This window comes from Sminthopsis crassicaudata, chromosome 1 (assembly GCF_048593235.1).
Source record: "Sminthopsis crassicaudata isolate SCR6 chromosome 1, ASM4859323v1, whole genome shotgun sequence".
NCBI classification, from domain to species: Eukaryota; Metazoa; Chordata; class Mammalia; order Dasyuromorphia; family Dasyuridae; genus Sminthopsis; species Sminthopsis crassicaudata.
This window is the reverse complement of record NC_133617.1, coordinates 299,375,175-299,400,535: the sequence shown is the minus strand read 5'-3', so window position 1 is coordinate 299,400,535 and position 25,361 is coordinate 299,375,175. Positions and strand designations below refer to the sequence as shown.

The 25,361-nt window shown below is 34.6% G+C and overlaps 1 protein-coding gene across 3 annotated transcripts; it reads left to right on the top strand.

Annotated features, from left to right (window-relative positions):
* The first annotated feature begins 497 nt into the window (after positions 1 to 497).
* LOC141549455 (serpin B6-like) lies at positions 498 to 24,250 on the top strand. 3 transcript variants are annotated; one of them, XM_074279006.1, is made up of 7 exons: positions 498 to 678; positions 13,359 to 13,536; positions 14,144 to 14,281; positions 15,290 to 15,407; positions 19,784 to 19,926; positions 22,113 to 22,268; positions 23,706 to 24,250. In XM_074279006.1, the coding sequence occupies exons 2-7, from the start codon at positions 13,366 to 13,368 to the stop codon at positions 24,108 to 24,110; spliced, it is 1,131 nt and encodes a 376-aa protein (XP_074135107.1). In that variant the 5' UTR covers positions 498 to 678; positions 13,359 to 13,365; the 3' UTR covers positions 24,111 to 24,250. The 3 variants fall into 3 exon arrangements, with proteins under 3 accessions (XP_074135107.1, XP_074135106.1, XP_074135108.1); XM_074279005.1 differs by lacking the exon at positions 498 to 678 and adding an exon at positions 954 to 1,413; XM_074279007.1 differs by lacking the exon at positions 498 to 678 and adding an exon at positions 987 to 1,326.
* The last annotated feature ends 1,111 nt before the right edge of the window (positions 24,251 to 25,361 follow it).

Below are 25,361 nucleotides of genomic sequence, written 5' to 3'. Positions count from 1 at the left end.
CAAATGCGTGTTTCAGAGGGTTAGGCAAATCGTTTAGTATGGTTTACAGTTCCCTTTCCCCACCCTCAATCCATTTCTTCTTTTCTTTCTTCCTTCTTTCCCTGAGAATTGTTCTTTCTAAACCACGTTACCAGAATAAGCTTTAGAAGTACATGGGTTAACTAGAAAAAGAGATTGGAACTGAACTTGTTATTTCAGCGATGTAGAAAATGTCCAGTGAGGAAATTTCCTATTCCAATGAACTGGAGCCTCCTCTGAAATTTACAGTCTAAGAGAGTTGCCTAAAACACCAGAAATACTAAGTGACTTCCCTAGCGTCACACTGGCAGTATGGATCACAAGAAAACTTGAATCCAGGTCTTCAGAGATGAGGCAGGTGGGCTCTAAAAGATCCTAAAGCCATAGTAGTTTCCTTGGCACCAGATTTTCAATATTCCCCAAGTCAGGAAATAGTTTGAGGCGTAAAAGGGAGTAGCTTCTGTAAGACTCCTCCCCCAGTCCAATCGAGCCTATTCCCAGGCCCTGGGGGTGGCTCTAGTTTTTCTGACTCATCTCCTAGAGCTTTGAACAGGTCCTAACTTGGTTTTAAAAGCAGGATTTCTCCCCAGGGAGGCAAGACAGAGGTGCGGAAGAAAGCCGCACTCGCAGTACTCACTACCTCCAATACAGCCAACACAGGTAGGCGGAGGCAGACTGCAGTGCTTCCAGATATGCTCTATGTCCTTCCTCCAATGGCAGAACCCTGAATGGGGCAGACTATTAAAATGGGATTGCTCCGCTTTGCCGGGGTCGCAGACTGCCGGATTGGGAAAGGGTCTTGGCTCTGGAGTGCCTATCTTCCCATTGGTCCTTCTGGTCGGGGTGGGTCCAGCTCGGGATTTGTAGAACCAATCTCCCTGCGGTTTTGATCATGGCGCCTGGGTCTGTGTTTTGAAACTGGAGAGGAAGTCGCTGGGCCAGAGCATGCAGGGGGGCCAAGAGTGCGAGAGGCAGTTTATAGCTTCTGATTTCGAAGACTTGTAGGGAAACCCAGCAGAAGCGCTTGGCTTCTGAGCGCTTGCTAAGGATTCTCTCAGTTGGGAATGAGGATAGTATTTTTCTATTTTTCCCTACGTCTCACTGCACGCTGGGGCGCGACTGGGCAACCTGGCCTGCTGCTTATGAATTATGCATAGGGCTGTTGGAGAGCAGCCCGCCGTGAGCACTTGATATTCCCAGAAACTGGGGCTCCTTTGAGCTCTCGGAAATCTACTGGCCTGACCTGCGAAAATCATAAAACTGCGAAAAAGGAACAGCGCTGTCCAGCAACCCTGCTTCCTTCTCATGGTCAGTTCCGGGGGGAGTAAGAGAAAGGAGGCTTCAGAAGGACGACATGGGGGCAGAACTGAGTCGCTCCCAGTTGCTGAGTTCCAGGTGATGCTTGCCCTAGATATAGGATATTTACCTGTGCAGAAAGAGGAGGTGAACGGACTGGAGACTCCATAAGTCTTCCACCTTACAGCATTTTTGCCAGGAAGGAAAAGAATGGGTTTCATATGGGAATATTCATACAGTTTTAAAGTTGTCACTAATCACAGAGGGTTTCGAAATGAAGAAACCAAAGAGTAGTGGAGTCAAAGTAGTTAGTAGAAGAACTTGGATTAGAACACAGGTTCTGATTCCCAAACCTGGGCTTTTTACAATGTCAACTCTATGAGAAAGAAAGAAATTGAAGGCTTTGTGATTAAGGTGATCAAGTTTGGCCCCTGGAAAGAAATGATGAAATGTACTGTGGAATGTTGTGAGGTCTGATAAATAAATACGTTGGTTTTGCTTAAACAGTGTTGTTATTATGAGGGAGGACTTACTCAAAGAGGAGAGGGAAAGAGGTGCATTTGTGAAAGTGTGCTGTAAAATCAAAAAGTGTCTTTTAAAAAGCAAAGTGAATCCTAGATAGGACTTTATCTTTGTGTATCCTTTAGTGAAAGAGCTTGAGGCTCTTATAATATTAATTAAGGATCAAGGCCATTGGCCTACCCTAAGTCTCCAATTTGACAGGGATTCCTAGGTCAATATCATCCAGACATAATTGGGGAACAGTAGCCAGTTTTTGTTTCAAAGCCAATTTGACCTTCCTGGAGTTAAAAATTTGAAATCCATGGGAAAATGCCACTGCATTTTAAAATCTGTGAAAAGCAGTATGGTTTTACTAAAGCCACATCAGATAGAAAAAAAAAAATGCAAAACTCTAGTTTCTTCAAGACTTCAATGGACACTATGCACTTTATTGTCATCATCATTACATATATTTATTAGAATGTAGTGAGTGTTTCAAATTTAGATTTCACTTTGGAAATTCATTTTTGTGAAGTTTGTTGCTTCAAGGGCAACAAGGAAGTAGTAAAAGCCTAATGCTCTCTTAAAACATGGCCTTACAAGACAGAACTGGAATAAATGTTTAACTTTTATTGCCTAATTTAGTAATGAATCCTGTTGAGTATGAACTAAGACTAAAGATTATTCCAGCAAAATTTTGGGTGGTATCAACTTGAATAAGCAAGTTAGATAAGATATCATAAAGTAATCTTTGGATTACGTTGCTAGGTATTACCTGTCTTTTGAATGAAGCAGTAGTGTTTCTGTCATATATATATGATTCATCTAGACTAAATTATATTATTTCAACTCATTAGTTAATAATTTTGAAAATGGACAGATATGCATATGGATTTATATTTCACTACCAGATAAATAGTATTGTTTTATTAAGATATGGTCATATTACAGAACTTGAAATGGCACATTGGTAAATACCTATCTAATTCATTTTTGTTTCAAAGCAAACTTTGACTAGTTTGACAAATTTTATTATAAATGTACCTGGAGGCAAATTTTTTTTTAAAGAGAATTTAGATTTTGGGAAGATATACAGAGAATGCAAAGCCCAGTTTTCTTCTCAAGGTTTAAATGTATTTAAATTCCTCTTTTCCCCAAAAGAAAAACAAACAAAGGAAGAGGCTATGCTTGTGAAATTTTTTTAAAAAGTTTTTATTAAGTTGGGAAATAAAATTTGTGCATGGGGAAAGCCAATCTACACTGATAGCCTACCAAATAAGTAATGGATGGGGAGAGTTTATGTATCTTTTGAAAAAAAGGAAGGTAAGGAATTTTGAGGGGGAAGGTAGGCTTAGAAAAGAATGAGTTATTGATGCTTATCTCCAAGAGTGGTGAATTCCAGTTGTAAGGCTGTGGCCTCTTGATACACAAATCAGATAAACAGTTCATAATAAGGAGATGTCATTAAAAGCAGCATAATTTGGAGAGCCCCATAATCAAAGTTAGGGAAATCTCTGGAGATAAGGGTATTTACTATAGATGCAGAAATCACCAAATATTTAAGGTTTGTTTCACTTGCAGGTATGTGCTTAATTGACTTTAGAGCTGCTAATTTTCTGCATGTCTAGCTGGGTTTATTTACTCTTGGTCACCACAAAGGATTATTGGTATGTCAAGCCAAGACAGCCATTCCTTATACAAAAAACCTGGACATAATTGAGGGTAGAGGGTAAAGCAAATCAAGATATCCATTTTTGCATTAATTTCTAGCCCTTTCTTACTATGAGAGTACAGTCATAGTAAAAATGAATGAAAGAAATCTCTTTTTACTGCATAACCTGCACCCTGCTCCTATCAAGGTATAGGACTGTATCATATTTCCTAAAGTTATTGTAACTAGAGTCAGCTAACTGGAATCAGTCTCCGACCTCTGGATAACTAGAACCAAACAAAGCAGGCTAAAGATAGGAGAGCAAGAATCAAATGGAAGTTTAATTTCAGTCAGGGAAATGGCTTGCAAACAAGGAATACGTACCAGAGCCCCTGCTCTAATGAGCAGGATCCAAGGTAGTATGTGGAGATTTTAATACTTTTACCTATCACTGAGCAGTGAGCTGTATCCCTGACAATGAGGATTATTCCTCAGTGACAACATGACAAGTTTGATTCATAGCACAGGTTCATGACCAGAAACAATTCCTGGATTTTATTATGACTAAGGTTATCCAGAGGATGAGTGCAAAGGATCATTACTACAGTAACTCAGGGCACAGCTTGTTTTACTTGTTGGGCCTTAGCTTTGGAAAATAGGATGTCTCTTAAAATCTTGACAGAATCAAAAAAAAAGAAAGAAAAAATCATTACTATGAAAGCTTATGAGATAAAGTTACCTTTAATCCCACTATAGTGTTATTACCACATTACATTCTTTTTCTTTTTTTTTTCTTTTTTTTTTCCCCTGAGGCTGGGGTTAAGTGACTCGACCAGGGTCACACAGCTAGGACGTGTTAAGTGTCTGAGATCACATTTGAACTCGGGTCCTCCTGAATTCAAGGCTGGTGCTCTATCCACTGCAGCATCTAGCTGCCCCCACCACATTATATTATTACCAATAACTTAATCCACTTAATAAAACTTTACCAATCACTTGGGTAAATTAAGCATCCCAGAATTATTTTTTGTATTCCTGACAGAAACCAGTGAATAGTGGTTATATTGTTTTATTTTAAGGGCAAGGAAAGAACAGAAAGAACCAGAATTGATTTAAATCTAATATACTTAAATTCTTACTCAGACTTAATTATTTTCCCCTTAAAAGTATTTATTTGTTGATTAATTTATAGTCTTTATGACAATGGAGTTTTAGTTTTAGATATGTGATATATATTTTTAAACTATTTAATTTTTAAATCAATGTCATAGCTATATCAGAAAATTAAAGGATGAATTGGTTGTTTTACTTGCCAAAACGAATTGATGAACTATTTAAAGTCTTTGGTTGGCTATTATTTAGAGTTTATAAAGAAAACAATCCAATAGAGCACAAAATCTTAGCTGTACTTTCAATTCAGAAAAAAAAAAAGTTCTGCGCATTAGTATTAAAATCCCAAGGGATCTGTGATACTATCTTTCAATAATTAGCTGTTTGAAATATGAATTTTTATTTTGTATTGACTTTGTTAGGTTTAGAAATACTTTAACTTATATGGGACTCTTAAGAATTTAAATATTATTTTGCAGTAGTGATCAATTAATTTGTTATCTTATTTTTAAGTTAGATGATTTTCTGATGTATTGATGTATTGTATAGTTATAAATTACATTATACTATATCTTATAGTATAGAACAGTTGGCTAGGCAATTTGTTGTTTCTTTTGTAATTTTGTCTAGGAGGGTCTTCAGTGATTATTGGCAACTGATTGGATCTGATTTCACCCTTTTATATTTGCTTAGAATTGCAGCATTCAAAAGCTGGAAGGTACATTAGACATTCATTGTATAGGACAATTTGGGACTTGCCAGAGTTAGAGAAATAGCAAGTTGTTGGCAGAAATGAGTCTGGACATCAGTTCCAATTTTTTGGACTTCAGTGACTTTATTTTTGAGTAACTGAGAATCACTAATACATCAACAATTTATGGTTACAGCTCTGGAATAGTCTCCTCATATGGAGATTATTCTTGACACTTTTATAACTACATTTTTTTGTATTTATTTCTAAGAGGAATTGTCCTTGTATTGTAAGATACTTTATACAAATAAGGATGTCAAGATCCTATGAATTCTGAGAAGCCAAAGAGAAGAAAGAATATTTTGACACAAAATATTGTCTAAGTTGCAGCTGATAACAGCCTGTCTTCTCTTCCATTTTCTAATGTAATTATTTTTATCATTATATTATAGCCTTTCCAGTTGCTACCCAAAAGAAGCTGCTTGAGGGAATGTATTGCTTATCACTTGATCTTTGTGTTTTTAGTACTTAGCACAGTGCCTGTGATTAATAAATGTTTTGTAACTTGAGACATAATTTATTAAGCATTTATTGCTTACTAAGTTCCAAGTTACAAAGATACAAAGATGAAATCAATGAATAAGTATATGTTACATAATTAAATGAATTGCAAGATACAAACTTTCAAAATGAAGTGAAAACCAATGAGTAACTATCACATGACTTACAATATCAAATCTGTCTCCCTCAATTAGCCTGTCAACCTAGTTGCTAGCCCAGAACAGGCATAGGTACCACAATGCACCATAAGGAAAGATATACAAGAAAAAATAAGACCAGCAGAAAAGATCCTCAGGGCTCTTCTTAGCTGTTGCTTAACTGCACCAGAACTCAGCTACTCTATTTTTCTTACCCTGGTTATACTGTCACACTGCTGCATCCATATTTGTCCTTTGAAAATTATTGTTATGGTAAACAACTACTACACAAAGTCCTTTTATGCCTCTGCTGTCAGAAGTCAAAAACTGGGCTCTATTGGGTGGATTACTGATCTGACCCCATTGTCTTATAGGATAATGCATATTTCAAAGATGCTTATAATTCAGTTACAATTCCTCTTAAAATATTTAGAAGAATCCGAGGAAAGAATGTGTAGGGTTGGGGAGGAATCCTATTGGCTAAAACATTACTGGACCAGCCCAGTGGGGGACAAAAATCATTATTGTATTTCCCTTAGCTCTTAGAGCTTGATTGATTTCACATGCTGCCCTTTGTCAGTCAAAATAAGAGTTAAAAATGTCTCTTTTTCTTACTGAAGGCATTTTGTTTTTCTCACTGAGACTTAGGCTAAATCAACTGTGTTGCTGAGAGAAGTGATATTGTTCCAGTAAATTAAAAGGAACCTTGAGAATCAAGATGGTGTTCACTAAGGCTATTTAGCTTTTCCTATATTCTTCAAAGTGGGGGAGGGAGGGAGGAGTAGTTAGTAAGTGCATTTCACTTTAACTTTTTAAAAATCAAATGAAACTTTCAAGATTTATCCAGTTTTTATCTATTATTTTTCCTGTTGTTATGAGTAAAGATGGCATTCCAGACTAAAAATTAGCTTGTAATAGGTTAGTAAAACCAACTTGCCCTGAATCCAACCAATCAAACCCTATATCTGTGTTTTCTTCATTTCTGCATAATGATAATTGATATTAATAGTATCCCTGAAGCACCTTCTGAATCATCAGGGAGAAACTGAATCAATTATGTCCAATGATTTTAAAATTTTTGTCTATGGTATGCTTTTGAAAATTTTTAATCTAAGTACTTTTTTTTTCCCTCTCTCTTCCTTTCTTTTCCTTCCTTTTTTTGGCGAGACAATTGGGGTTAAGGGACTTATCTAGACTCACATAGCTATTTTGTGTCTGAGTGTTTGATTCAAAATGTCAAGTGCCTGAAGCTAAATTTGAACTCAGGTCTTCATGACTCCAGAGCTAGTGCTCTATCCATTATGCCTAGCTGCCCCTCTTTGCTTTATTTTGTAATTTTTTTTTAATTTTATATTTAAATGCAAAATGAGAAAAGAAATTTTTAAAAAGAGCAACTATTGCTATGTTTACAACAAAGATAAGAGAATTTATTAAAAGTAATAATTTCCATTTCAAGAAAACCTATACAATAAATATTACACATTGTTTTCAAAGCTGCCCAGTTTTTCTTTGTTTCATTTGTTGGGTTTTTTTTGTTCCCTGCTTTGTATTTTTTACTTTACTTTTTTTCTTCTCTCCTCCACATCTTAAAGAAAATTACAATTGTGTGTGTATAAGTATAAATGTATATTATATATATACACAGATATATACATAGATATCTATAAGTACAGGCATATATATACAGATATGTAGATAATATTATTCTTATTTCCTCCTATTATCAATTTCTTTGAAGATAAATAGTGTCTTCTTTCATAAATCCAAGTCTTCCCATATTTTTTTTTTAATCAATCAGCTTACCATTTCCTAAATCACTGGATTCAAATGAGTTGGTTGCTCAGAGTTGTTCTTAAAACAATACTATTATGCTTATATACAATGTTCTCTTGGTTTTGCTCATTTTATTCATTATTTTGTGGAGGTTTCTCTATGCTTTTCTAAAATCATTGAGCTCATTTCTAATAGTAAATCAATATTCCATCATGAACATATGCCACAATTTGTTTAGCTATTCCTCAATTGATAGACATCCCTGCAATTTCTAGTTTTTTACTACCACAAAGAAAGATGCTATAAATATTTAAGAACATGTAGGTTCTTCTCCATTTTCCCTCTTGGGTGACAGACTTAATAGAGGTATGGCTGAGTCAGAGTTATATCTTTTTCAGCATAATTCCAAATCTCTCCCCAAATTGATTTGATCAGCTCACAGATCCACCAACAATGAGTTAAGGTTTCAATTTTTCCACATCCCCTCCAACATTTGTTTCTTTATCCTTCTATCATTTTAACAAGTCTAATAGATGTAATATGCTACCTCACAGTTGTTTTAATTTGCATTTCTCTAATCACAAATTATTTAAATCATTTTTTGTGACTATAAATTGTTTTGATTTCTTCATCAGAGAATTGCCCATTCTTATCCTTTAATAATCCATGTTGGTTTTTTTTAACATACAGTGATGGAAAGCATCACTTCCTACTGTTTGTAGATTAAAAATTAATTTACTCTGCAAGATATTTTGATACTGTTATGACTAATAAGAAAAGAGATTTAAGGCTCAGAATTGACTTGAGTTTTAATCAATATTTGAGCAGGTACAAGAAGATGGGTAAGAGAAATTTTATTGAGAAAGTGTTTTAACATCTCTTGAATGGCAGGATTGGTGAATTGAAGCAATAACCTATATTATATAAATGTGTCTTAATGATTACGAAATGGAGAAGTACAAGTGTCCCATTTCCACATTCTGTTTATTGTTTTTTTCCATCATGAACTCATTTATTTTTGTCCTTTCTTCTTCAGGGTAATCTATGATCCCTGCCAACTTCTCAAATGTGCTGGCAATGTGTTTGTACTTTCTGAAGCACTGATCATTTGATAACTATTTGCCAAGTGCCTACTAAAACCCTAAGCTTTGTGTCAGAGCTCATCGCGTGTCATAAAAAACCCTATTATCCTTTGGAAGGTTTTTCATGTAACTATGCAGTTTTTCTCTATTGCAAAATCCTGGGAATTTCACTACGTGATAGGACACAAATATACAAAGCCCTGTGTGTCATTATATAATACTTCTTACAAGAACACAGCTTGTAGAGCTCATGGGGAAAAGGGAAGAGAAAAAATTAATTACAGATCAAAGGAAACAAACAGAACTCTTACCAGAATTCATATTTGAAAAATCAATTCCTGCCAATGACCAACCCTTCCTCAAAGATGGGTGCAATTACTTGCTGTCCACACTTTGCACTTTAAAAGCCTAATAAATTATTTCCTGCAGCTCTCTATGATGTCCAGCAGGTGGCATTTGTAATCTCTCCTTTGTAGATCTCCTATCCTGAAGAATGGATTGTTTGTTAGGAAGAATTAGAGAATCCCAGGCTTTCAAAAGACACCAGAGGCCAAATAAAGATCCCTCTTTGAATATCACGATCATCCAAGTCCCTACTAGTCAAGAGCCCAGAGATTCTAAATTTCTTGAACTCTGGCTTGTGGCTCAGCTGTATTTTGTCTCATTCTACTATTATAGTACTGGACATGGAGAAATCTAAGCAACCCTGCTTAGGAGTGATACTTGTAAAGGAATTACACTCTCCAAGATTCGGTAACTTGATCTCTAAAGTGAAGCTAATAACACTAACAATTATCATTAATGTGTTATAAGGATAAATAAGATCATATAAAGGGTTTTTGAAATCACAGGGCACTATCTAAATGTAAGCTTTTGTGTTGTTATTAAATATAATTGGTTGGATTGCTATGATGGAAAGAAAGTGGTACTTGGACCATCTGACTGCTGTGAAAGGCCTGTCTCTGTTGTCCTTCTTCCTCCCTCCAAGTGATAGGAGAAGAGCTACAAGTTAGAAGAGAGAGAAAAAATAAAATCCAAAAGTAAAAATTAAGAGACAAGCAGAAAAAAGAATTGTTTTGGATTAGAAAAAAATGGTAGTGGTAGCAATAACAATAATAATAATAACTAGTATATACATAGCACTTTAAGCTTTGCAAAGCACTTGACAAATATATGTAATCTTTCTAGCAACACTGGGGAACTGCTATTATCTATATCTTATAGATGTAATTTCCAGGTCCAGTGTTCCCTCCACTGTGCTATCTAGTTGCTAGTGGGGGACAATACTGTTTAACCAGAAACAGACTCTGGCAATCGACTATCAAAGAGTCAGTAATTAAGTCAAAAGATTCAGCCATTCTGGGAAGCCATGCTCACCATTCACTTCAATGTTGTAGCTCTCTGGATCCTGAGTTGAGGAAAGCATTGGACCTTTAAAAGGACTGGGGTACCATTTCAACCTTTATTCTGACTTGTCTGAAAGTCACTGAGTTCACCAAACTTCTCTTTTCTCATTTGAGGGCTATTGATCTTCATCCATGCTATTATTTTTCCACTTGCTGCTCACCTGCACCTCATCATTCTTTTCAGAAACTTACCTTTCTAAAACGGAGGGAGGGGGGACTTCCAGATGGGAAGCCACATAAACCCCACAAAATCATTTGCCCAAGGCAGCCACAGATGATGATGAGTTGGAAGCTTAGATAGAACAATTCCACACTGCTTGAATTCTATAAGTTGATAATTTTGTATGGCCAACAAATGATGTTACAAATATTCAAATATCCCTTAACAGAAAAAAAGTTCTCCATCCCATTTGTACAAGATCAAATCAACTCTGAAATTCACTCTGTTTCACCCTCTTCCCCTTTGATCCCCTCCCTTCCTCTGGTTGAAGTTCGAAGCAGTTAGGTGGTACAGTGGATAGAATGGGGTAAAAAAAAACCTTGAATTCAAATATGATTTTAGATACTGTGATCCTAAGCAAAATCACTTTACATCAGTTTCCTCAACTGGAAACTGACAGCTCATAGCTGTCAGAGTAGTTGTAAGGATAAAATGAGAAAATATTTGCAAAGCTTTTAACATAGTCTGGCACATAGTAAATGCTGTATAAATGTTTATTCCTTACTGTTCCTTAATTTTATGTTGGAAGATGGATATTTCAAGACAATTTCAGGTGGACATAGAAGAGCACCTCTCTTCCCAGGTCCTCAGAGGGCTCAGAGAAAAGAAATTATGAATTTCTCATTTTACTGCAGGAGTTCATCATTCTCCTTCACCAGATATCATCCCTTACCTCTATCTCTAGTCTATAGTGTATAATAAGTATTTATTGACTGATCCTCTATTTGTGTTAACCTAATTCCATCTTGGCCTTGATTCTACCCTCTCTCTCTACTTAATGATCCTATTTTTCCCACTTTGATTCTATAAACTGATTGCATGATTTTATCTCACTTCCCAGTTTATAACTTTGCTCCATTTCAGCCCTCCTTGGTTGGTTGGGGGAAAACCTAAGAAAAAAATTGGACAATATGACTATCTTTTTGATCTGTAGATTTTCATCTCTGGTTTCCCATCAGCTGTTCTGCTAGAACTTTGATTCCTTCTGCTGGGCCCTGTGAAAAGTAGATTCACATGGGCTTTGTATCATCTTTATAAAGGTGAGGGTTGAAGCCTCACCTTTATATTGATATTGCTGAGAGACAAAGAGCATGAAATAGACTTTTGAAAATACAGATAGAGAAGGAATGATTGACAGAGCAAACCCTTAGAAGAAATTGGAAAGGATGAATGAAGGTCATAGTTGGAATGATTAACTTAAGTTGAACTATAATATTAGTGTCACTAGGACAGGTGTGAATATATACATAAAAGGTCTTTGAAAATCATGTAAGGAAAAGTAAGCCAGATGCTAAAGTTACCTAGCAGGTCCTAGAAAAATAACCTGGTGGTCCACAAATGAGAGTGGGAGGGAGAGATCCAAGTGTATTTCACAACATCAAAGAAGAAAGGCTAATAATTTTTGCTGTTTTGAAAGACTCAGAAGCTGCAGTAGAGACCAATTTCTAATCCTTGGAAAGTCAGATTTTAGTTTATCAAGGAAGTGTGAAAAGGCGTCATAGAATCACTGATTTAGATCTAGATAGATCTGAAGTCATCTCCTCTAACCCTCTTATTTTGTAAATGAGGGAACAATGCCCAGAAAAGTTACATCACTTTCCCAAAAAGACATAGATAGGGAGTGACAGAGCCAGAATGTGGACTTGAATGACTGACTCCAAAGCCATTGCCTTTCACACTGAACAGAAATGTAGGGAAATGTGTATAGAGATTAAGAAAACAGCAAAGTAGGGGAGAATGGGCCTAGGGAAGAGTAGAATTGGTACAAATAGATATAAGGGTACAGGAAGAGAAATAGAAGCATAGCTGTCTATAGCAAAACACTGTGAAAGAGTTGTAGGGGGGAGAAGGAGGGTTAGAGTGCAGGGGGGAAATGATTAAATTTCCTACCAATTAAGCATAGTTTCTGGTTCAGCAAGAACTAATTGGACCAAAAATTCTAATTGGATTGTTTGTAAGACACAGTGTTTGCATGGTAGTTAACTGTCTTCAAAGAAACTGATTCATAAGTAACATATGTGGCTATCTAATGGTGATTGTGGAGGCCCATGTGAGGACAGGAAGGGATGGAGGTGATTTGGATGCTCCATTTCTGGTAGTGCTTAAAAGTGGGTGACTGGGAAGAAGTCAAGAAAGACAAACTGGCTAATGATATATCCAGGTAATTTCAAGCCTTCTATGTGGGATTAGATAGAAAGGTTAAGACATCCCAGAATTTAGGAGCTAGTGGTCATCTAGTTCAACCTATATATGAAAGGCATTTCCACTTTAACCTACCCAGCAGTGTTCATGAAACAATGTTCATCCAGCCTGTACATGAAAATCTACCAGAAGGGAAAACCCACCACCTCTCAAGGCAGCAGATTGCATCTCTGGAGAATTCTTGTTACTTGTTCCTGACCTCAAGCCTAAATTGACCTCTTTGAAATTCCCACTATTAACCAGTCTTCCCTGGAGGGCCAAAATCTAATCCCTCTTCCAAATACTTGAAGAATTCTTCTGAGACCCTCTGGATTTTCTCTTCTACAGATTACATGTCCCCTGTTTCTAGTCTCTCCTCATATAACATGACATGTGCCTTGATTAACTGATTGTCTCACTTTGTTTATTCTCCAGTTTATCAATGTTATTTTTCAACCTTGGTGTGTAGAATGGAACCCTCCAGAGGAGGTCTGACAAAGGCTGACTTATAGGCAATTTCAAATATAGAGGAACTATATCATCTCCCTATTTCTGGAAGCTTTTGAGGGTAAAATGTTTTAATTTGTGAAGTGCTTTATAAACATTAAAGCACTTTGTAAATGCACTTCATTATTTTTATTGAAGAAGTTTCATTGGAGATGATATAGATTCAAAATGGCAGAGAAAATCCTTATTTTCATTTAACATGTTTCTTTGTCTTCTTATTCTAGGCGTGACATGATGGATTCTCTCTATGAAGCAAACAACACCTTTACCTTGAATGTTTTTAAGGAAATCAGTGAAGAAGATAGCTCACAGAATGTGTTTTATTCTCCTCTGAGCCTGTACTGTACCCTGGCTATGGTCTTAGATGGGGCCAAGGGAAATACTGCTGCACAGATACAACAGGTACTTAGGACATAGAGAAAAAATAAACAAAAAAAAAAAAAAAAAAAAAAACAACCAAACCAAACCTTATGGAACTTTTTATAGGACCCTGAAGCCACACCTTAGAGGAGCTGATCATAAAAAGAGGGCTTTGTCAATACTGCAGCCACAGAGAGTGAGGGCAATAAAGTGGTGGATGATGCAACTAATCTGTGGTATTCACAGTGGGCATTCTGGGTAAAAATGTCCCTATGGTTAACAAAGCAGAATACTCTTACCTTCTTACCTTGCTATGAGGAATAACAAAAAGTTGAGTGTTTCTTTTTCTTTTGGGGTGGAGTTTAGAGGAGTGAAGTGGGGAAGTTAAGAAATGCAGTAATGTCTAATACGTTTGGAAAGGTAGATTAGAAACAGGTTTTGAAGGGCTTTAGATGCTGAACAGAAAAGATATGTGTTTCTTCCTAAAGGCTGCAGAGTGCTATTGAAGATAATAGAATAGGTTAATGATATCCTCAAATCTTATTTTTAAATGCTTCAGTCACTGTAGAACTTTCAGTTTATTTTTCTTTGATCATTTGTTTTTAAAGGAGACAGTTATGAAACTGTAATTTTTTTTCTTCCTAAACAGGTTCTTTCTTTAAACAAAGATACAGATATCCACCAAAGTTTCCAGTCTTTTCTTGCAGAAGCTAAGAAATCTGATGGTCCATGTCTGCTAAGAATTGCCAACCGGCTCTTTGGAGAAAAGACTTATGACTTTATCTCAGTAAGGCTTTCTTATCTATTATTTCTTCCTGCATTAACTTAAGAAAATAAATGACATTTTCAAGTTAAAGAAACATAATAGGAGTATTTTATCTCATTAAAAATTGAGTTTAAACTCATTGAAAAAAGTTAGTCACCCCAGCCTCCCAGACACAATGTTATTTTCCATATTTTTTAAGAATTAATGGTGTGAAGATAATTGTATAAATATGTATATATATTTTGGATTACATATATGTGTATATATATATGTATATATATACATATATATATATATATACACACATACATATTTAACATGTATTGGACTATCTGCCATCTAGGGGAAGAGGTAGGGGGAAAAGGGGATAATTTGGAATAGAAAGCTTTGCTCTTGCTTTCTCTTTTTTTTTCAATATTGAAAAATTACCCATGCATATGTTTTGTAAATAAAAAGCTTTAATTAAAAAAAAAAAGAATTTATAGCATGTTTTAGTAGATATGGCATTCCAGAATTCAAATCTTACCTCTGCTATTTGCTCTCCAGACAAATCATCTCAAAGGACCTCAGTTTTCACCTCTGTAAAAACGGAAGTGTTGGATAGATGCCTTCTAAAAAGTCCTCTGGTTTTAAATCTGTGATGCTATTAAAAAAAAAAATTAATCCTCTCATTCTGATTGTTGACTTTCAAACAACAAAATTTATTGATTTATTAGAAAATATTGACACATCATTAATTTTTCTTTGGGCTTCCTGACCATCATTATTACTTTTTAAGTGATCTTTTGGAGCTAATAAAACATAAAGGAATTTAACAAATCCTGATGTTTAATTTTAAATCATTAGCTTCATTGATTTAAAGAAGTTCATCCAAGTCAAACACCAAACACAAATATTTGAGATCAATTTGTGATAATCTAATATTATTTTGACTGTTATGAAGAAGAGTTCCAAAATTTTCTGGCATTGCATTTAGGCATTTAGTTTGGGATATTAACATTTGATTATATTGTTTATCCTATTGTTTAGTCTTTTAAGGAATCCTGTCAGAAATTCTACCATTCAAATATGGGAGAACTTGACTTTGTTAATGCTCCAGAGGAAGCAAGAGAGCATATAAATAAGTGGGTAGAAGAAAAGACAGAAGGTAAGAAACCATGGGATTTCTTTTTGGCTATTTGAGAGATAATGGCTAATTATTTTGATAAGTCTTTTTTTTGAAAAGTATAAAAAAGAACTGATTTACTAAACAGTAAAAACATGCAAAAATCTGTGTAACAAATATTAAATTTTCTTTATCTTCCCCTTGATTTTCAATGTCCATAGTATCAATAATGCTTCTGAATGTAGTAATCAGCCTGAAGAATGAATCATTCCCTATGACAATATATTTCTCCTTTAGTTGAATAACTCAAATAAACATTCCTATCTTAGGAGTCTAAGCTTCTTATTTAATGATGCTGCTTACAGTTTCCAATAATGTTACTATATCCTCATTCAAGCTCATGTAGAATATTATTTTCATTTCTTTCTTTTTCTCTTAAATATCTGTCTTTATGCATTTATAAATACTATACCTATTTTATTCTGATGACCATATTCAAATTGACTCATTTTACCTGCCTCTATTGCAAGTAAAATGTTTTATAAATAGGATTCTATATCGTGTATTTTGTGGAACCTCAAAGAATTTTTTTTGTAATAATAAAATATTTCTTTCAACATATAATATAGTAGAAAGAAGACTTGGGAACTTCTAGCAAGAAGATGGCAGAGTAGAGAAAGCCCTCAGCTTGGTCCTTCTAATATTTCCTCTAAATATTTTTTTTAAATAATGCCTTAAATCAACCTGTGAAGTGGCAGAACCAATAAAAGATATGAGTGAGATAGTCTTCCAGCAAAGGTTAATTTATGAGTTTAGAAAGAGATTGCGACATGGAATTAGAAGCTGACTCAGAACCCACAGCTTAATGATAGAAGTAGCTCTTGGTGGTGACAGAAGCATCAACAATTTCAGGAGCTCTCAAGTCCAAACCCCCAAAGCTTGCTCTGAAAACATCAGGACAAAAAAGCTTGAAGCTTGAAACAGTGCCTCATTCCATCATACTGGCAACAGAGCCCAGCTTAAACATAAAATTTTAAAATCAAGAACTAGGGTGGAAAATAAGTAAAAAATTACAAGGAAACTGATCAAAAAGGCTACTGTGGTGACAAAGAAAATAAGGATATAAATTCAGAAGACAACAAAATCAAAACAATTATGAGTAAAGTTTTCAAGAAAATTGCATTTTTGCATCCCAACAAAATTCCTGGAATAACTAAAGAGTGATTCTTAAAACCAAATAAGAGTGATAGGAGGGGGATAGGTAAAGAAATGGAAAGGGGGGAAATATGAAAAAACAAAGTTGTAAAATAAGGTACCTCAATTTTTTTTTACCAATTTCTCTAATGGATATTGATGCAAAAATTATAAACAAAATAGTGGCAAGGAGATAGGATTTATGCCAGGACAGTAGGGCTGCTTCAATATTAGGAAAACTATGTAATTGACCATATCAATAACAAAACCAACAAAAATCATATGATTATCTTGATAGATGCAGAAAAGGTTTTAGAAAAAAAAATGTAATGTTCATTCCTACTAATACTGGAAAGCATAGAGATTCATGACCCCTTTCTAAAAATGACAAATAATATCTACCTAAAACCAAGAGCAAGAATTATAATAGGATAAACTTAAAACCTTTCCCATTTGATTGGAGTAAAGCAAGGGCAGATGATATGACAGTATAACTTAGAGAACCTTAGAAAATCAGCTAAAAAAACTAATTGTAACAATAAACATCTTTAGCAAAATTATAGGATTAAAAAAAAATCCCAAATACTTCAACAGCATTTCTTAATTCTTTCAACAAAACCCATCTAAAGGAGATTGAAAGAGAAATTCCATTTAAAATAATTGCAAGCAAAATAAAATACTTGGGAGTCTGTCTGTCAAGATAAACCACGAAACTACATGAATAGAGTTACAAAACACTCCACTCAAAGGCAGTTCTAAATAGTTGCAGAAATATTAATTGTTCATAGGTAGGCTAAATCAATAAAATAAAAATAAAACTTCTGTCCCCAGTTAATTTATTAATTTGGTGTCATATCAAAGAAACTACCAAAGATTTATTTTATAGAGCTAAATAAGGAACAAATTCATATGGATGAACAAAAGATCAAGAATGTTAAGGTTATGTAAAGAAAGGTCAAAAATGTTAAGATTATATGAAGAAAGGAGATCTAGTAGTACCTAATTCCAAACTATAAAGCAATGATCATGAAAACAATCTGGTACTGGGGTAAGAATTCACCACTTCCTCCTGGAAAGGAGTTTGAAGGAAATTAGATATAGACAATACTATATATAGGTTTAGACTCTGTGTGTGTGTGTGTGTGTGTGTGTGTGTGTGTGTATGTGTGTATCTCAAAATAAGGTCTCAAGACAAATGATTTAGACCTTTAAGGGTGATAGCATAAGCAAATTAGTAGAACATGGGAAAATATATCTGTCAGATATATGCATAAGAGGAAAATTGATTACCCAACAAGAGATTAAAAGTATTATGGCAAGTAAAATGGATGACTTTGATTCTATAAAATTAAGAGCTTTTGCACAAAAAAACGAAACACCAAACACCTAATGTAGCAAAGAATTAGAAATTGATGGATTACTCATTAATTGGGGGATAATTAAGCAAGTTGTAGTATGTGATTGTGATGGAATACTTTTGTCTGTCATTAAGGATTAGCAACATGATTTCAGAAAAAAAAAAATAGAAAAACTTATTTGAACTCTTACCAGGCAAAGTTAACAGAAGTAGGAGACCATTGTATATAATAACAACAATATTGTAATAGTGATCAATTCCAAAACACTTAGGTACTCTGATCAAAACAGTGATCCAAGAGAATTCCAAAGGGCCCATGATGAAAAATGCTATCCATCTGTAGAAGTGGATAGGAACTTAGGAACTTTTAATCCTATAAGTTCATCCTTTTAAAAAGTTATTTTTCTTGGTTTTTGTTTGTATTTTCTTTTGCAACATGGCTAATATGGAAATATATTTTGTATTATCCCCCATGTATAAGCAACATCAAATTGCTTTTCTTTTCAAGGAGGGGTCAGGTAGAAAAGGATGAGAGGGAGATTATTTGGAATTCTAAATTTGGAATTTTAAAAAAATGAATATAAAATTGTATTTGCATGTAATTGTGAAGCATTTAATGAAATGAAACGTATCAAGAAAAAAAAATCACCAAAAAAAAAGTCTTAAAGGGACAGCAAGGTAGCATAACAGATCTAGCAGCCCTGGAGTCAGGAGGATCTAAGTTCAAATCCTTCCTTAAACACTTTGATACTTACTAGCTGTGTAGTACTGAACAAGTCATTTAATTCTACTGCCAAGAAAGAAAGAAAGAAAGAAAAGAGAAGTCTTGAGTCAGAAAACCCAAATCCAAGATAGCTCTGTGACTTTGAACAAGTCTCACTTTTCTAAGCCTCAGGTTCTCTATTTAAGCCTTTGGGTTTATCATAATATATCAAAAACTTTATAGGGGTTTTGGAAATGTACGTGATATCTTAGATATTAACATATCTTGGAGCTGTAAAGAGAATTTTCTTTAAGAAATGCAGTAAAAAGAAGTTTGCTGTATATTTGGAAATTATTCTTGCAAAATGATCAGGGTATTCAGAAATATTTTTGTCATTACGCCAAAACACAGAAAAGATTTCAGAATATATTTATTTTTTCTTGGCAACATTTTTTTTCTTTTTTTAATCTATTTTTCCAAACAGTTTATTTATTTTCTATTAAAGCTTTTTATTTACAAAGCATATGCATGGGTAATTTTTCCAACATTAACCCTTGCAAAACCTTTTGTTCCATATTTTCCCCTTCTTCCTCCCACCCCTTCCCCTAGCTGGCAGGTAATGCAAGTTAAATATGTTAGCATACATGTTAGATCCAATATATTTATACAGTTATCTTGTTGCACAAGAAAAACCAGATCAAGAAGGAAGAAAAAGAAAAACTGAGAAAGAAAAGCATAATGCAAGCAAATAACAGAGAGAGTGAGAATGCTATGTTGTGTTCCACACTTAGTTCCCACAGTCCTCTCTCTGGGTGTAGATGGCTCTCTTCATCACTGAACAAGTGGAACTGGTTTGAATCATCTCATGGTTGAAGAGAGCCACATCCATTTGATAACATTTAATGGACATTTTTTGCAGATTGTATCACTGCTACACAGTGCTATGTGAAGGTAAATGACTATATTTGATTAATTTGTAAAGATTGAAAGACTGCTTAATATATTTTCTGAAATATAATCACATGATAAAGAGAAGGAACAGAAAAGGGAGGCTAACTGGACCTATTTGTAGTTTGTAAAATGCTTTATATATGTTATCTCATTTCCTTTAACTATAATTGGGTTACATCTATGCTTAATTTAATTTCTAATTTTCTATTATAGGTAAAATTGTGGAACTGCTATCTAGTGATTCCATTAATCCAGCCACCTCTCTGGTACTTGTGAATGCCATCTATTTCAAAGGAAAATGGGAAAAACAATTTGCCAAATGCAACACAACAGAAACGATGTTCAAAATCAGCAAAGTAAGTGGAAATATTTCACTGTCCTGGGATCTCATGGACAACTGGGACAATGAGAAAGAATCAGTATATTTCCTTTATTTCTTAAGATATGTATGAAGGCATAACAACACAAAGCTAAACTCTTCCTTTGCTTTACTTAATCCTCCACCTTGTCTTTTTCTCCTGGGAAAGTTTTCTTTCAATCTTTTCTCTCTTTAATTCTGATTTAATAAAGAATTCAATCTTACAAGTCAAGTTTTCCTGCATTTCATCTGTTATCCCCACCAGTTTCCTACCTCCAGACCTTAGGATTTCTCTTAGTAAGCCTCTGGTAGACAATTTTTCACCCTTTCTATATATTTATTGTCTTATTAACTTTGCCAAGGTAAATCAAGAAAAAGGGAGGCATGCTCTTAGTGCTTTTGAGTTTGGTAATAACTTTTTTTCCCCCTGGTCCTTGAAAACATAGGGGGGAAATTATTTCTAAGCAAAGCAAACCCAAGAGAAATGCAAAGACTCTGTGGAGAGAGTTGTCATTTTACTCAGCTAGGAAGTCTCTGTCTGATCCCCCATTGTCCAGGTTATTCTTTCTTCAGGAGCCTTTTGCCAGATTCCTGAAAAAGATGACATATTCTTCTTCAGTTTTTTAGTATAAGCTTAACATAGCTTATCTGTGCCTAAGAAGTCTGATTTCTTTTCTGACAGACTTTGAACTTAACTTATTTCCTTTTCTTTAAGTCTCCCTCTAGTTGGATTGTCCCTCAGTCTCTTCTCTGTATATTCTGATATAATAAAGAATTAGGTTATTGCGCTCAGAGGCTAGAAAAGTATTTAATCTTCTTATTTTATAAGAGAGACTATAAATGCAAGAGGACTTAGAGGAAAAAGATCAATATAAGTTAAGATCAGGTTATAAAAATAAAGAAAAACTTTTCTATCAATCTACTTATGTCAGAAATATCATTGTTAATTATAAAAAGTTATATAGGGGCTAGTGAGTTATAAGAGATCAAAGACAAAATATGACACTTCACTATCATTAAGTAATTAGAATTGTGGAGATACATTTGAGATTAATATGTCTGTTTTCTATGGCATATTAATTTCCTTACCAGGTAGGTACACTGGATATGGATTACCTCAAAGACAAGAAACATATTAATCTCAGGGGTACTTCCACAAGACCTATATCAGATTGCTTCCTTTTTTAGGGATAAGGGAGGGAAGAGAGAGAAGGAAAAAAAATGGAATTCAAAATTTTATTTTTTAAAGAATACTAAAAATTTTTTACCTAAAATTAGAAAAAATACTATTAAAAAACATATTCTACAATCAAATAAAACAAAACAAAATAAAACCCAGTGACACTAATTAGAATACTGTGAAATGTTCCAGAAAATAATACAGTGAAAATATAAAATATGGGACTTGGGCACAGAGAAAGGTAAGGACTAGTCTTTTTTTTTTTTTTGTAGGACTGCACTTCTCCTAATAGTTGTTACGTTTAAAAAAATGTATTGGCCACCTCAATCATATGAGTAGAAATAATGTGTTTTGAGTGAGATAAAAGATTCCAGAGTTTGTTTTTGTTTGTTTTTTTTGTTTTGTTTTTAATTATGGCTCACACCAATTGGTGTAACAAGATATTTCTTTAATTGGGGGTAAAATTTTTCATTACACAATCAGATGAGATTTGAAGTTTAAATGCAATTTGAATGAAACCCAGTTACAATGTAAGCTAACTGAATATTTAATTATGGATTAACTCAATTTTGAGCCTTCCTTGCTCTTCTAGGAAGAAGGGGAAGAAAAATACCAGAGAGCACTAGTACCTTAATAAAGAGAAATCCTAAAAAAAGGAAAAGGACACTTACAGACTTATGGAAATTTAGGGAAACACTGTGCTTTGTTATTAGAGATAATTGTATTAATATATACCAGATAAGAGCAGCTCTATGCCTCATGAAGGGCTAAGATGTGTATTTTTTTTTATAGATAAATGTAACACATTTTATTTTGACAAAACAATCCCCAGGGCATGAAGGCATCACTCTGTAACTACAAATCTTATACCCTCAGAGGGCTTACAGTCTAAAGACATGAGATAGGGCTATATAAATGGCTTCTTTTTAAGAAAATTATATTGATTCAATCTACCTCCTTCAGTTGCTCTGGATGTAGTTTCATGTGCATTTATTTCCTTTTAGGAGAAGCAGAAACCAGTACAAATGATGTTTCTGAAATCTACATTTAACATGACCTACATAGGAGAAGTGTTTACCAGGATCCTAGCTCTGCCTTATGTTGGAGGACAAATGGAAATGGTCATTTTGCTTCCAGATGAAAACACAGATCTGAAAACGGTGAGAAGAGGAAGTAATATGGTGTGATACCTACTTCTGGAAAATTAAAAAATTAAAAATTGATTCAGAGCTGTAGGCATGACATGAGATTTTAATAATCTAGTCCTTTAAAATGAATCATCTTGGCCTAAATGTCTAGATCAATGACTGGAGTTGACATGGATTTCTTTGTATGAATTAATCACAAGAAGATGGAAGATTATAGGGATGGTATAGGAAGGGAGGAAGCCTTGATATTCAACAATAGGGCCTAAAACTGGAAGATTGTAGTAGCAGGACCCACCTGAGCAAGAGGTAACCAGAGAGCTTCAAGGTCTGGAATTGCTATAGGGAAAGGAGAATTGGTTTCCAGATCCTGCTGTTGTGGGAATGGGAACAAGATAAGCAAAGCTGGAAATGTTATTGGGACTCACTGTGACTTAGAGACTTGTGAAGAAGGAAGTCTGGCTATATAAATAGGTAAGCAGCAAGCACAGAACAGGTTGGCTTTGATTGCTTCATTGGAGGAAAAGTCCCATATTAGAATCCCAGAGTCCAATGACTGATTCTCACTATGATCAAGATGAATTCATTTCACGAACAGGAACCACCCCAGTTTTGAAATCCATAGTACAAGTAAAGCCCAGCATTAAGTCATGTTGAGTACAGCCTTGACAATTGAAAAGTCCATATTTTGCCTACCCAGGAAATCTTTGAGCCAGTTTCCCCATATGTAAAATAGGGATTATCTCTGCCTGAAATAATTCAGTGAGTAGTGGTGAAGGGTGAAGAATGAATAAGATAATGTGTGAAAGTGCTTTGAAGATTAAAAAATACAAGACAAGTTTAAGATTAGAAGGAAGTAATGAAAGGGGGAGTAAGAGAGTGAAAACTGTTTTCTGAGCTGAACTAAGATGATAGGGATTCTTTTAGGTGAAAGGGTTGTAGGATAGGGAAAGTAGAAGAAAGAAAGATTATATTTGGAATCATGGTCCAAAACCTTGGTTGGAATTCTGGCTTTGCTTCTTGCAACTGTGGTACCAGAAGCAATCTCAGTTTTCTCAATCTGAAAAATGATTGGATATTAACTGGTTTCTGAGGTCCCTTTCAGCTCTGAATCTGAGATCTCTAAAGGAAAATACAGAAAAAGATGTATCAATCTTTATTGAATGTAGTGTGTGTGTGAGTGAGTATATGTGTGTATGAAAGAGAGAGACAGAAGAAAACTAGATTCAGAGAGAGAGAGACAGAGAGAATGAATACATGTATTTGACTTGGTTGTGCATTTACCACTTTCCTAACTTTTCAACTTGAACAGAAGTTGCTTGGGAGCCTTTTCTTTTCTGGGATTCTTCATATCCAGCAGAGTAACTGTAAATAGAATAGGTAGAGAAGGCATATTCATCCAATCAAATTATATCCTTTGGGATTTACAATATACAACTCTTTTATTTTTAGGTGGGAAAAAGTCTTACTCCTGAGAAATTAACAGATTGGTTAAATCCAGAGATGATGGATAAAACTGAGGTGGAAGTTTTCCTTCCCAGATTTAAAATGGAGCAGAATTTAGACCTGGAAAACATTCTTCAAAAAATGGGCATGTCAGATGCCTTTGATGGATCCAAGGCTGACTTCTCTGGGATGTCAGCCAGGAATGATCTGTTTCTATCCAAGGTTGTCCACAAGGCTTATGTGGAAGTCAATGAAGAAGGCACAGAAGCAGCTTGTGCCACCGCAGCAGTCATGACGAAGCGATGTGCAAGAATTACTCCTCGTTTTGTGGTTGATCGTCCTTTCATGTTTCTTATTCGAGATAACAGCTCAAAAAACATTTTGTTTTGGGGCAAAGTGACCTCTCCATAAAGAGATCATTTGCTCTTGATGGGGTCTTTAATCTAATGTTGTTTACCTCTGTTTTACCCAAATTCTGATACTCCTATAATCCAAAGGGTTATTATCAACATGGTAATAGCAAATCCAAAAATAAAATTCTTTATGAGAAATTCTCTACGTAGGATTGCCTGTGTATATTGTATATTTTTGTCCTTTGAAAGGTGTAATTTTAAAAGTGTGTAGCTGGTACTCTCATTTGGGGGCATGAAGAGCAAAAGTAGGATTAGAAGCCAACATTCCCTAGTGCATTTCATAATAAGTTTTTGTTTTTGTTTTTTAAATGAAAGAACTAACTACTAATAGAGTCCCTGACTTGTCCCATAACCATGCCTCAATATTCTGGCCACACCCCAAGAAAAATGCTTACCTCCTGACATGAATATTCTACCTTCAATATTTATAAAACTTATGGAAAAGAGGGTGTAACTATGGGTAAAAATCAACTCTAGATAACAAATAATAAGAAGAATGAATATTATAAGGAGAGAATGACTTATTCCAATGAGGAGTTGGGAAAATATCATTACTCAGTTTTATTCAAAGAGAATTATCTGTATCCATATCACTGGTCTGACAAAATTCTGGGAAAATTCATTTTCCCAAACTTGTATGTCTAGAATCCACTAATTCATCTAAACTAAAATTTCTCTACCTTTTGAGAGTTGTGAGTTTTCTCTCTCAGTATCAAACCTGTACTTCAAAGGTTACCTGAATAACCTATGACATTTGATTTCTGAATGAAGAAGTAGAAATGGAAAAAACCTTGGTCCTAATTCAAAAATTAGTCATTAATACATTATTATTTCTCTCATTACCAACTCCAATACCATCCTATTATTTCTAAAATTAAATACTAGCTCCTCTGCTTAGCTTTTAAAAATCCTTAATAACTTGTCCCCAATCTATCTTTTTAGCACATTATTCTGCACAGAAGTCTCATTCAGATTCTGTTTCCTACATACAACACTCCCTCTCCAATCGCCATATCTTTGTATATGTCTAGATTGTAATTTCTCTTTTTCTCTGCTTCATAAGTTCCCACTCTTCCTTTAAGGCACAGCTTACACATCAACTTCTATGAACCATTTCTTGATTCCCCCCAATTGAGAGTGTTTTCCCTCCCAAACTATCCTATATTAGCCATTTTATTATTTTTTTAACCTCCATCCACAATAACATTATTAATGTAATTGTATTCTTTATGTAACTTATAATCAGCAC